The following is a 12,919-nucleotide window of genomic DNA, read 5'->3' on the forward strand; positions in this document are numbered from 1 at the left end:
GCTCGTTCGCTCCCGGTGCGGCCGTTACCTCCGTGATCCCTCCACCGGCGGGTCCGACGCTTCTACCGGCGGAAAGAGCGGCTCCACTGGGATGCGAGTGCTTTAACCCCCCGCTGAAAGACAGAGGACGAAGAAGAGGAAGAGGAGCAGGAGCCGCAGCGGGAAGGTGAGGAACGCGCACAGTTAGCTCGACATGCTAACATCACCCAGCTTTACTGCCCTTGGATTAGTTAGCATGCTAAGTGCTAGCTGCCTTATTCAAAGCGGGCGCACCGCTTCGTGCGTGCGAGCTAGCGCGTGTTTGTGCGCGTGTAGCGTGTGTGCGCGCGTGCGCGAGTGTGCAGTGTGTGTTGTGGTTGTAGTGTGTGCGCATGTTTTGTATTGTGTGTGTATATAGTGTGTGACAGTGTGTATGTGTGTGTGTGTATAATGTGTGTATAGTGTGTGTGTGTGTGCGTGTATAGTGTGTGTGTGTGTGCGTGTGTGTATAGTGTGTGTGTATAGTGTGTGTGTGTGTATAGTGTGTGACAGTGTGTGTATAGTGTGTGTGTGTGTGTGTGTGAGTGAGTGTGTGTGTGAGAGATTATCCGCTTTGATTCTCGAGCCTACCGGTATGTTCTCGTTCCGTCACGACCCACAGAGCTCTGCGGTGATCAGGGTGAGGGCAGGCGGACTCAGATCCAGAGCTCCTGTGGGTTCTTGTGTGTTGTTGTGAGAAGACACCAGGACATTAACCTGGATTCAGTCTGGAGCGAGGGACCGACGAGTTGATGTCCTCATGAATGTTTGAGGTCCAAGTTGATGAGAAGCATCTCAGCAGGGAATCTAAACTGTGTGTGTGTGTGTGTGTGTGTGTGTGTGTGTGTGTCTGTGTGTTTCCTGGAAGAAAAATGGTGCATGTGAATCGACTCACTTGAAATAAGGTGTTGTATTGACATTTGGATTCATATGATAAGAAGCGTCCTTTTCCAGCTTGTTATGTGAACACATTAAATCACACCAGTCATTTTAATGTTGGCGCCTAAAGAAACATTTGACCAAAGCAGAGTATTTGTGTGAGTCAGCTGGTGTGAGTCAGGGTTGAGCGAACCGTGTGATGGTGGATGATGTCATTAGTATGAGCTCTGTTACAAGCGGGCATCAGTGGCTCATTTAAAATCCGGTCACATCAAATCAGGTTACACCTGGATAACCGTAGTGGGTCAGAGGGGAGATTATCTCACTGGAAGGTTAACGTGGTTCACTGCTGAGGAGCAGGGCTGCAGCTCACACTTACTGTCATTAACAATTTATCATTTGATTACTGGATCGATGACTGAGTCTGTAACTATGCATTTTATTCATATGGTGCTTCTAACAGTGCTTAAAGACTTTCCACGTCAACGAGGCAGAAAGCAGATGAAATAAAACTCATATGTATGTACATACCCTAAAAAAGTATTTTTAATACAGTGTCATTAATCTCATATGTTGTCCTCAGTCTAAACTGCTGTAGCTTTATTAAGCTGTGGTGCCTGTGAGACAGTTTCCTGTCCGTGTCTCTGCTGTGACCCCTAACAACCTAAAATTATCCCTCAGCTGGGATTCCTACTGTGACTCTGGTATTTGGTTTGATGTTTAAATCCTCTCATGACACCGACGGGGTTCGTATTCAGGAGACCGACTGATCCAAGTGCTGGTGGACACAGATCACAGGTCTTTCTATTTTCTTTACACTTTACAATTTACACTTCTGGAGCAGGTGTCTTAAGACTAACTGCACTTGGTACGAGTTCAATCATTGTCATCATCAATACATTTATTATTTAGTATTTTCTCAATTCATTGATTGGTCGTTTTCTCAAACATGTGTGAAACACGCTTGTCATATTTCCCTACAGACCAAAGTAACATCGTTGTCTGTTTGAATAAGAGATGGCGGCTGATGACCACCTCTAGTCATGAGTCTCGTCATGTGTTGTCCTGTTGGCGTGACGGTGCAACAGTCCTGTGATTGAATGAGACTCAGTCACATGCAGCTGTCAAATATTCACCTTCAATGTCTCCCACAGCGTCACACTTTCTGTTTTCTGTTAAACCTGTGACAGTGTGGACCTCAGAGAGAGAGAGTGAGAGAGAGAGTGAGAGAGAGAGAGAGAGTCTAATCTGTATATATAGTCAGTAACCTTTGCTCTGAATCATGGTCCTCGTTAGCTTAATTTAATCTCTTCATTATTTGAAGTCATATTTATTTTACCTCGCTCAGCTGACCACCACACGGTATAAGAACTAAGTGGAAGGTCACAAGACTCAGTTTTGCGTCAACATGTCTCCTCTGATTGGGACCTGGGTATCTCACCAAACGTTTGGGCAGTGATTCAGATGTCTGGAGATTTCCTGGCTCCACGCTGGATCGAAACATAAGTAAACAATGAGAGTAATAATGTGTTATTATGTTGGGTGACGTAGACTTTCATTTGTGTTGCGAGCCTATTAAAACAATGAAAATATAAATGCAAATGTCTTTCACACATCAAATACTGTATTTCAGACGAAGAGCGTCACACTGATTTAAACCAATGCTGTGTTGTTGTTTAGCAGACATCTCGTCCTGCAGGCTTTTCTTGTTTATTCTGAACCAAACATACAACGTGTCAGTGTGAGACTTTCAGAAAGCACGCCGGCCTTCCACAGTCAGATGTGAGGCGTGAAACAACAGCATCGGTCCCACCATACCCGCTCTCCCCTGGACGCAGCCGTCAGTCTGGCTCCAAAGTCATCGTTGAGATGAGGAGTTAGAGCGGATGAGTTTGGTTTAAACTCCTCTTCATGAGCAGAGAATTACACGGAACTTATCCTGTAATGTTTAAATCTCTGCACTGTGCGCACACAATGCAAAACAATGACGTGTTTTTTTGTTTATTATAGTTTTATCCCCCATGAATTCACACATCACAACACAAATTCAATCGTCACAACACAACTGCAGAAGCCACACAACAGAAACATAATCACCACATAAGTGAGCCACAACAGACAAACAATGACAGACAATAAAGCATAAAAACATGTCTGTTCTTCTTTCCTGATAGGAAATGACTCATCAAAACAAATAAACTGAGCATAACAGCTGTGTGTGTGCGTGTGAGAGAGTGTGTGTGTGTGAGAGAGTGTGTGTGTGTGAGAGAGAGTGTGTGTGTGTGTGCGCGCCCGTGTGAGTAATAGTGCCTTTTAATGCAGGGTGACACACATACACACAAACTAAGAATAAAAGAGTAAAAGAAAGAAAGCTCCTGAATAAATCATCGTGATATTATTTATGATCTGAATCACGGTGACCTCTAACATCCTCACTAATGTCATACATGTATTTCTTTTTAAAGCCTCGCTCACATTGAGTCTTTTGGAAATGCTGCTGCTTCCATTTTAGTTTGAAAACTCTGGCGTTGTGTTGTCGTGAGGATTAACAGAAGCTGAGGCTCTTGGAGACGATGACAAAGACATTTCCAGATTTATCTGACCCTATTCCCGAAGAAAACAAAAGACCTCAGTGTTAATGTCTATTGTTTTGAATGGATCATGAATCAGAAATGTTGCTGACCTTGTTGCAGTTTCTCCTGCAGAGTCGGTCAATCTGCTTCCTGTTTACACCACATGGTCATGTGATGTGTGTTTGGATGGAGGCCATTTTAATGTGTAAACCATCGGCAGTAAAATCCTGCTAATGCAAGAAGAAGAATAAAGTAAAGATGTAATATATAATAGTATAACAGTCACAGGGGACATAACTGCTCTGAATTTTTAGTACTTATATAACCACATTTTCATGATAGTACTTGTACTTCATATTTGAAGGTTCATGGTGTAATATATGTTCTTTTACTTAAGTGAAGGATGTAAGTACTTCTTCCACCACAGCTGCCAATATTAATAATGCTTAATAACATGTTGTTCATTGAATCACAGGTGTAATTCTCTTTATCATTATCATTCTTTTAGTTCCTGAAGCTTGCTCTGCAGACTCCCATGTCCAAAAATGTCAGAGAATGAATTGTAATATTTTCTGAGATTATAATCATGCTGTGAAAACCTTGTACCGTTGCAACATGTCTGAAGCAACTTCAGAAACCGCCACTTCTCTAATAAGGCTGCTGCGTGAGAAGCAGGATTCTCTGTCGGAGCTAATCAGACGTTACATCCATCGGTCAACGTTTGTTAATGTTATTATTTCCACTCATCAAGGAACTGACCTGTGATTCAAACCTCAGGTTAAATGTTACATTCTCAGCGTTTTTGTTTTCCGGTAAAGAACATTTCTGTTGAAACTCATGAGAGGAGTTCAGACTCGTCAGCTGCAGAGTTCAGACTCATTGGCTGAGCTTCTGAAAACCTTCAGACAGCAGAGCTCACTTCCTCTTTATAAAAACCTGCAGCTGGTTACTGACGGCACATGATGTGTTGCAGTATGTTGCTGTGTCCCGTTTGTTTTTATGTCTCCCTTGTTTCTGGATCATCTGTATGAACTCAGGTTCGTCTTATTCCTATGAACACGATATCTCAACAACGCCTCGAGGACATTTAATCAGATTCGGTGCAAACGTTCCGTTGACGTCCTGGATTAACTGATTGTATTGTGGTGGATCAAAACACATTGTTTACCTTGTGACTGTGAGTTTACTGAGCAAAAAGGACAAATATTCTTAACTTATTCATGTTTGAACATCGTAATAAATTTACTGCCCTGTTCTGATTAAAGAAATTAAATTCTATCAGCCTCGGCTCCAGGAGACTGTGAGGAGCATTTGTTTCTGTTCAGTTAATTGATCAGCAGATGAATTGATTATTAATCCTCTCAGGAGGGAACACAGCTTCTTAAATTCAACCTGATGATTCTATAATGTAAAAGAAAGCGAAACAAGGTCCTGGATCTGCTTTCTGTTCTCTCCTGATCCAAATCACAACCTCCCACGAGGTTACCGGTTCAGCTGTTGTTGTGTGATGCTGCTGACAGACACACAAACGGACCAGGGTGAAAACATAACGTCCTCACTGGAGGTAAAGATCTGTAGAGATAATAACTGTCTTAGTGCAGGGCTGCAGCGACACACACACTGTGTGACACACACACACACTGTGTGACCATATGGTGTCATCCTCAGTACAGCATGGCTTCATTCTTTACGCATTGTTGGTTCAGGTGAATCTGACTTTCTCAAAATCTCATTGGCTGCTGAATTATAGACACACACACACACACACACACACACACACACACACACACACACACACACTATACCCTGATAATCCCTGGCACACATGAATCGCTCTCATTGGTTAATCCCAGTCAGGTGGTCGGTTTAACAGTGTTGTGACTGGTTAATCCGAGTCCACGGTAGTTGGGAGGGGGGGGGGGGGTTCAGGGAGGTGTTAAATCGATGTGTTTTGAGCCGGAAGCGTTGTAGGGTTGCCATGGCAACAACACCCATCTGGTGCCATATAGTGTTTTATAGAAACCGACTTCTTCTAGTTTCAAGTTTTTATATATATCTCTTGATTCCACTGAATAGAACAGAGGAGTCATTTCATGTTCAGTGTTTGTTTAAGGTGTGTAACTCTGTAGATAAAGGGTTAATGCACACTGTGGCTTTTTTACATCCTTTGTGTGTTCAAGATTATCCTTGAACACACACACACACACACACACTCAGAAAAACACGGTTGTAGTGTGACCAATACATCATCAGAAATTAATCTGGATTAGTAAAATATGAAACAATAAAACCAAACACAAAGAGCTGTGACAAAGAGCCGACTCTCAGTCACTAAAGTGTAAATCTAACCTCCCCTAAAATAATATGTTGTGGTTTTACTTTATAATTGAATCAGAAAATAACTGTGAGATTAATCAATTATAAAAGATCCAGAAACACTTTAAACTGTTGGGGAGGAACCAGGAATTATTACATCTCTTTCTTTAACTTCGAGACATTTTCACTGATTTCACAGAGAATAATTTGTATTTCGAGGATTGACATCTGTGTGTGTGTGTGTGATGTGGTGCAGCTTGGCGGTGGTTTGTCCTCTGTTGATTGACATCCTAGTTCGTTTGTTTGTTGGTTGGTCCACTTCATTCACATTGTGACATCGGGCCCTTGGCAGAGGATCTCTATGTGACGCTCACTGTTTATACCTGCGTTAGGAATCATTCTCTCGTTGTGACATGAGTTGATGAATAAATGACTCACGGGGGGAAAACTGTCCGTCAGAAAGTTCTCTGTGAAGACGACGTGCAGATTATTCTCTGTTGATGATTTAAGTCTGGTTTAGAGTGTGTGGAGCTGGATTGGCTTAGTGTGGTCTGTAAGCCTGCTAACCCCCGTACACCTGCTGTCTGACAGGGTGATATCAACCAGTTCACAGGTCGCAGACTGGATTTCCTTCACGATTCATAAACCTGGATCCTCAAACGTTTTTATTCATAAATATCAAACACAGATGAATTATTATTGAACGCTCAGTCCACTCACTCTGCAAACATCCACATGGATTATAATCAGCTGACTTCTTGCCTGGAGTTGGTTGATCATTGTTGTCGATGGGTGTGTGAGGTTTGTTGTTGTCTCTGGTTCCAGCATCTTATCATGACGCCTGCTACATGAACCACACATGTTGGCTTTCCTTCTCTGACCTGCAGAAACATGTGTTATCACTTCACTCCCTCACATTCATCTGATCAGCAGAGCAGTTTGCATTAACAAGTTACCTGTGTCGTACTGTGTTCGTGAACCAGGCAGGTTCCAGTGAGACACAGTATCTGTTCTGACAGGAAGCAATGAAATAAAAATGTAAACACAAGCAGCGACAGATAATAAAAACCCGAAAACACAAATCAGAGTCGTAACTGTCCAGATACAGCGTCTGGTCCTGGTCCTGCAGTCAGTGTCTGTGAAGCAGCAGCAGCAGATTGTCCTGACGTGTTGTGTGGACGTGTTGTGTGGACGTGTTGTGTGGACATGTTGTGTGGACATGTTGTGTGGACGTGTTGTGTGGACGTGTTGTGTGGACGTGTTGTGTGGACGTGTTGTGTGGACGTGTTGTGTGGACGTGTTGTGTGGACGTGTTGTGTAGTTAGTGTCTCTGAAGCAGCAGCATGTGGGGGACATTCAGGCGAGGGGTGGAGCCTGTAGAGCAGCAGGAGGCGGGACATGACGTATGACTCATCCACAATAGAACAAACTGATGCCAACATCAGAGTCGATGACGGATCAATGAAGACGACAAACAGACGGACATTGTCCTCAAACCTTAGCTCAGTACTGGAGAGAGACATTTTGATTTGATGGTAAATCCCAAAGACCTCCTGCTCTTCACATTTGAGTCAGCAGCCTCCACGACTCCGTCTGTCACGATGTTCGCTCGCTGCAGCGTCTGAACAGTTGTTTAACAGGAAGCGTGAGGTTGGTTGAGGACACAGATGGTAAATCTCTGCCTGGCCCGGCTGTGGGACCTGAACTGACTCTGGTTTAACTCATTTATTCTTTTCTGTTCCTCTGCTCATCAACACACCGTCACCGCCTGGACACGGATCAGTTTACATCCAGTTCAGTGTTTAAACATGATATTACCTTCAGTTGGCTTCTCTCTGTATTTCCTTTAAATATTCATCATCATCAACACGACACGTCGATCTGTCACAGACACGTCAGCCTTTATTTTACAGAATAATTCAAAGTTCCACTTATTGTTTTTACTTGTGCTTTCTTTCTTTATAATGAAGGTTCTGGTTAAAATATAGAGTTTCAGAATTTATTTATTTTATTTTGAATTAATTAATTCCATTTCAGTTTCTGGCTTTTCTGTGAAGTGTCTGATATTCTACAAAAACAATGAATCAAGATCATCATCAGATTAAATTAACAAATCAATCATTAAAATACTTATTACATGATACTTTATTTTACCCGGTCCCACTCACAGACAAAAAAATCATTACATCATGAAAGAAATCAGCAGATTAATTGATAATCAGCTCAAATCAATGTCTGGAAATTTCCCCTAAAATACAAAAATGAATGTTGCATCATACAAGAGAAAATGAAAATTAAACTTAAACCAGGAAATATGAGGTGAAGAAAACTCATCAGCTCTTTTGTTTCTTCTGTTTTTCTTTCTACCTGACAGGTGAGAGGCCGAGTGAACGAGGGAGCGAGTGAACGAGGGAGCGAGTGAACAAGGGAGTGTGTGAGAGAAGGAGAGAGAGAGAGAGAGAGGGGCCATGGAGCAGCAGAGACAAAGGACTCTCTCCACATCTGGAGAATCTCTGTACGTCGTGCTGGGAGTGGAGAAGAGTGCCACTGCAGAGGACATCAAGAAATGTTACAGGTTCGTCTGGAGGAGCTCCATCTTTAATGTTGTCATGTGGTGCACCACCAGGGGGCGTCAGAGCGACTCTTTTAGTTGAGGCAGGTTGATGATCTATTTTTTTCATGATGTGTTCCTGCATGCACGTGATCATTTTAACGTTTTCATCACCTTCTCAATGTCCAGTTAAACATTTCCGCCCATTTTCAAAGATTCAGACACTTTTATTGTCGTGATCATCAAGTGCAGTGAAACGATCAGTGACTTCTCTCCTCAGTCAAGATCCACGTAACAGTAGAAACTGATTAAAACAACAATAACAGTAATAATTCACATTCACACGTGATTGTGTCTCTTTCTTTTTTTTTTTTTACAGGAAACTGGCGTTAAAGTTTCACCCAGATAAAAACCCTGACAATCCAGACGCAGCCGAAAAGTTCAAGGAAATCAACAACGCCCACTCCATACTGGTCGACACCACCAAGAAGAACATCTACGATAAGTACGGCTCGCTGGGGCTCTATGTGGCAGAGCAGTTTGGAGAGGAGAACGTCAACACCTACTTCGTTCTGTCCAGCTGGTGGGCGAAGGTAGGAGACGATGAGACCAGATCACAGAGCTACCTTGTTTACTGTGTACATACATGTGTACATACTTTACATGTACTTTGTCCATGTAAAGTATTTTTTAAATGGACCAACCAGCAGTTGAACCTTCCACATGGAATCAAACTCAATACTAATGAATATTAATATTTAACTTCAAATCTTCCAGAAACGTATTTCTCATAGGTGTGTTTAACAAAGTTAAGATTTAAATCTGTCTTTTACCGTCACAACACGATGAAGTGAAATATATTGAACAAAAAGACAGAATAATAAAATAAATATGTGAGAAAAGGTTTAAGATGAAATCAGAGATAATTAACATGAACTGTTTTAAAACTGCAGAGACGTGAGAAGTCTTTAAATCCACTCAACATATATTCTGTCCCGTCCATGTCCACAGTGAACCATCCTTCATGTCCTCGTCTCTCTTCCTCCCTCAGGCCTTGTTCGTCTTCTGCTGCCTGAGCACAGGTTGTTATTTCTGCTGTTGCCTGTGCTGCTGCTGTAACTGTTGCTGTGGTAAATGTAAACCTCGGCCGCCCATGGACCAGGAGCCGGACTTCTACGTCTCCCCCGAAGACCTGGAGGCCCAGATGACGGCTGACGAGAGAGGTGAGGCCGGACACACACACACACACACACACACACACACACACACACACAACTCCTCTCTGTGGTTTTCTGACGAGACGTGTGTTTCTGGAGATTCATTGAAATGTCATATTGATTGTGTGTGTGTGTGTGTGTGTGTTGTCCTAGGTGGCGGCGAGCCCGTCGTCATGCAGCCATCTTCAGCCTCAGAAACCACCCAGCTGACCTCCGACGCCCACCACAGCTACAGGACCGACGCATACTAAACACACACACACACACACACACACACACACACACACACACACACACACACACACACACACGACCTAATCACCACTACCGTGTCCACCAGCAACATGTTGTGGGGCTGTTGATCCTCCTCTATGATCCCACCAGATTTTAATATTCAAATTATATTCAGATCTTTACTGAAGTTTTAATACACATTTATAAAATAAATGGAAATACACATTTGTGTTCTAAATGCCCTAATCTGCACCACACACACACACACACACACACACACACACACACACACACACACACACACACACCAGCATCACTCTGACAGTTGAGCAGTTCAGCCCAAACTTCTCCATCTAAAATTCAAAGTGAGGAGAAAAAGAGAAAAACAAACCCTGAACATTTGTTGTGATTTGACAGAAAGACAGTTTTTAAGACACACACACACACACAGACAGACAGAGACACAGACAGAGACACAGACAGACACACACAGACAGACACACAGACATCTGGTCTTTCATCTGGTCTGGGTGAAATGATTTGTCGTGTTTGTCACAGTCCTGTCTGTTGTTGTTCTTGTGTTTAATTAGACGACTCAACACAAAGTTACCCCCCCGACCTACTTATGAGCCTCAGAAGTTCAGAGCGCTGCGTTCTGGGGCGACCTGCCCAACCCGTCACTCCGAGGCTTCAGGGAGGGTTCAGAGAGATTCCTCAAAATAATTATCATTGATAACATGAGTCAAACGAGGCTCCAGCTGTAACAGTCGTCAGTCAACAGGAGGCTGAACATCAGTGTGTTGGTTTCCTTCATCACATCCAGGCTCCGGGGAAAGTTCCTCACTTCTTCAATCTATCTCACAGTTTATAAACGTGATTATAAATAACTATAAATAGAAAGAAAACATAAATACAATAAATCTAAACATAAATACTCAAAACTTCTGCAGCGTCTGTTGTCGAGTGTCGTCCTCGTCTGTCTCACCTCGTCTCACCTCGTCTGTCTCACCTCGTCTCTCTTCTTCTCCCTCACACTGAAGTCTGTCTGTCTGCTGTCAGAGCCATAAAGTCCAGTGTTATTATTAAAGACGTAGAGAACGTTACCACACACAGACATTTACACTGAGTGAGCCCCGTTTTGATTTCTTTTACTTCTGATTGTTTAGTGTGACAGTAAAATGCTCTTCATGTCGTGTATGTTTAAATTTCACTGTAGTTCTTTGAGTTGGTTGAAAACTCTTCTTCTTCTTCTTCTGTCTCTAGATTTGTTTCTGTTGTATGTTGTTAATGAAGGGAGGATCTCCATATCCAAAGTCTTACTCGTCTCTGTGGCAGCGGTTTTGTAGATTATTAAATGATCGTAGCATCTGGAGCAGTTTGCAGCATCAGACTGACTAGTTATATTTATAGAAGATTTTCCAGATGGACTTTTGTTTTTTGTAGTTTTTGTCACATGAGTTGTTCTTCAACTCTGCTGGTGAAGAAAAACAGGAACATTGTGCTTGTTTGAGTGAACTCTTTAATTTTTCTAAAAAAAAATCTAAAATCTAAAAAAACATAGACCTACATCCAAGCAAACAATTGAACCTGCGTCAAACACACACTCGTGTATTTACACATATCATGACAATGTGCAATAAGAGCTCAATACGACTTCTCCTCTACTAAACTTCCAACGACAGCTTTTAAGGTTTCAGAGAATCTGCAGCTTCGTAAAAATGAGATAAAGCAGAATCCAGTTATGTCAGGTTTTATTTCAACTCTGGATTAAAAAGTTTTTAAAGTTTTTTTTTTGTGGAACCTGCAGATGCTGTTTTAATTCTGTGAAATGCCACATGGTTAAAACCAAACCCCTCATTTCTGTCTGTCATCGTTCCTCCACTGATGAAACATGGAAGCTGCGTGAAGTCTGACACACATGAAGCTGGAGTCAGGAAACTTCCATCATTAGATCTACAGCAATGACATAAATAACTGATGTGTGAATATAGCAACCAGATGATGATGATGATGAAGAAGCATTATTTTATTTATTTTATTTTTCTTATCTTTTTAATATTTGATTAACTACTAGCTGGGATGTGGAGGGGATGTATAGAATTTTAGATGTGAATCCTGTTGAAAATGTAAAGACAAAATGGCGGACCTGCTGTTCATACACACAGTGGCACGTAGAGATGTAGAGTTTCCTGTCGTTAGCGTGGAGTCACACTTCTGTCTGTCAGACGGACGTTTGAGTAAATGAAGGATCCGATGTTCTGATGTCGTAAATAAATGGTTCAGATGCTTCAGAGCCTCTTTTCTCATTGTGGGTTTCTTCAGAATCAGAATCAGAATTCTTTTATTTGCCAGGTATGTTTGCACATACTGGAAATTGCCTCGGTGTCATTCTTCTTCTTTGATTTAACACTGGAAAAGATTTCCTTGTAGAAAAAGTAATGTGACGACAGTGTAGTTTAATGTCATCGAGAAGCAGTAAAACATTTAAATAAAGCAAATCAAATGACAATTAACTTCAAACAACATTTATATTCATATTAGACCATGGACATGACTATGTGCTGGTATTTTATGCTTTGACATGTATACTTACATGTATTGTGATTTATATATATATATATATAAGTTTTTTTGGTTAAAAATAACTTTTCTTAAAGTTGCTTCACTAAAGTGTGACGGACTGTAGATTTAAATCAGGCCCCAGGAACAACCAGGGGCCACAACCAGCTGATCTCAGGCTCATGAGGTCAGTGAGTCCGTCACGTAAACTTCAAAATGTTCATTCATTTAAAATAAGGGATGAAAGCAACAAGGTCAGAATTAGTGTCATAAGATTATAATAATGATGAAGTGCTCAACTAAATTACTTTCAATTCACAGTTTTTATTTCTACTGAACAGGATCAAGAAAAACAGGTTCCTCGAGATTAAAGAGTGTGTGTGTGTGCGTGTGCGTGTGTGTGTGTGAGTGAGAGAGAGACAGAAAGAGGACACATTGGGGGGAGGGGTCGGTGAGGTGGGAGTTTGCGTGTCAATTTTCAGTGCCCCTGAAATGATCCCCCATACACACACACACACTCCATATCAGGCAGTGGCTGGTATGTGGACAGATTAAGACCATGCCGGGCTGTG

General features: G+C 42.0%; 1 protein-coding gene across 2 annotated transcripts; it reads left to right on the forward strand.

Moving 5' to 3' along the window:
* Positions 1–28: 28 nt before the first annotated feature.
* Positions 29–12,081, forward strand: dnajc5ab (DnaJ (Hsp40) homolog, subfamily C, member 5ab). Of its 2 annotated transcripts, XM_069526413.1 has the most exons (6): positions 29–166; positions 8,161–8,361; positions 8,717–8,930; positions 9,389–9,560; positions 9,708–9,805; positions 9,836–10,013. In XM_069526413.1, the coding sequence occupies exons 2-5, from the start codon at positions 8,255–8,257 to the stop codon at positions 9,803–9,805; spliced, it is 591 nt and encodes a 196-aa protein (XP_069382514.1). In that variant the 5' UTR covers positions 29–166; positions 8,161–8,254; the 3' UTR covers positions 9,836–10,013. The 2 variants fall into 2 exon arrangements, with proteins under 2 accessions (XP_069382514.1, XP_069382513.1); XM_069526412.1 differs by having other exon boundaries at positions 9,708–12,081.
* The last annotated feature ends 838 nt before the right edge of the window (positions 12,082–12,919 follow it).

The sequence above is a fragment of the Paralichthys olivaceus genome, chromosome 6 (genome assembly GCF_024713975.1).
Source record: "Paralichthys olivaceus isolate ysfri-2021 chromosome 6, ASM2471397v2, whole genome shotgun sequence".
Lineage (NCBI taxonomy): Eukaryota > Metazoa > Chordata > Actinopteri > Pleuronectiformes > Paralichthyidae > Paralichthys > Paralichthys olivaceus.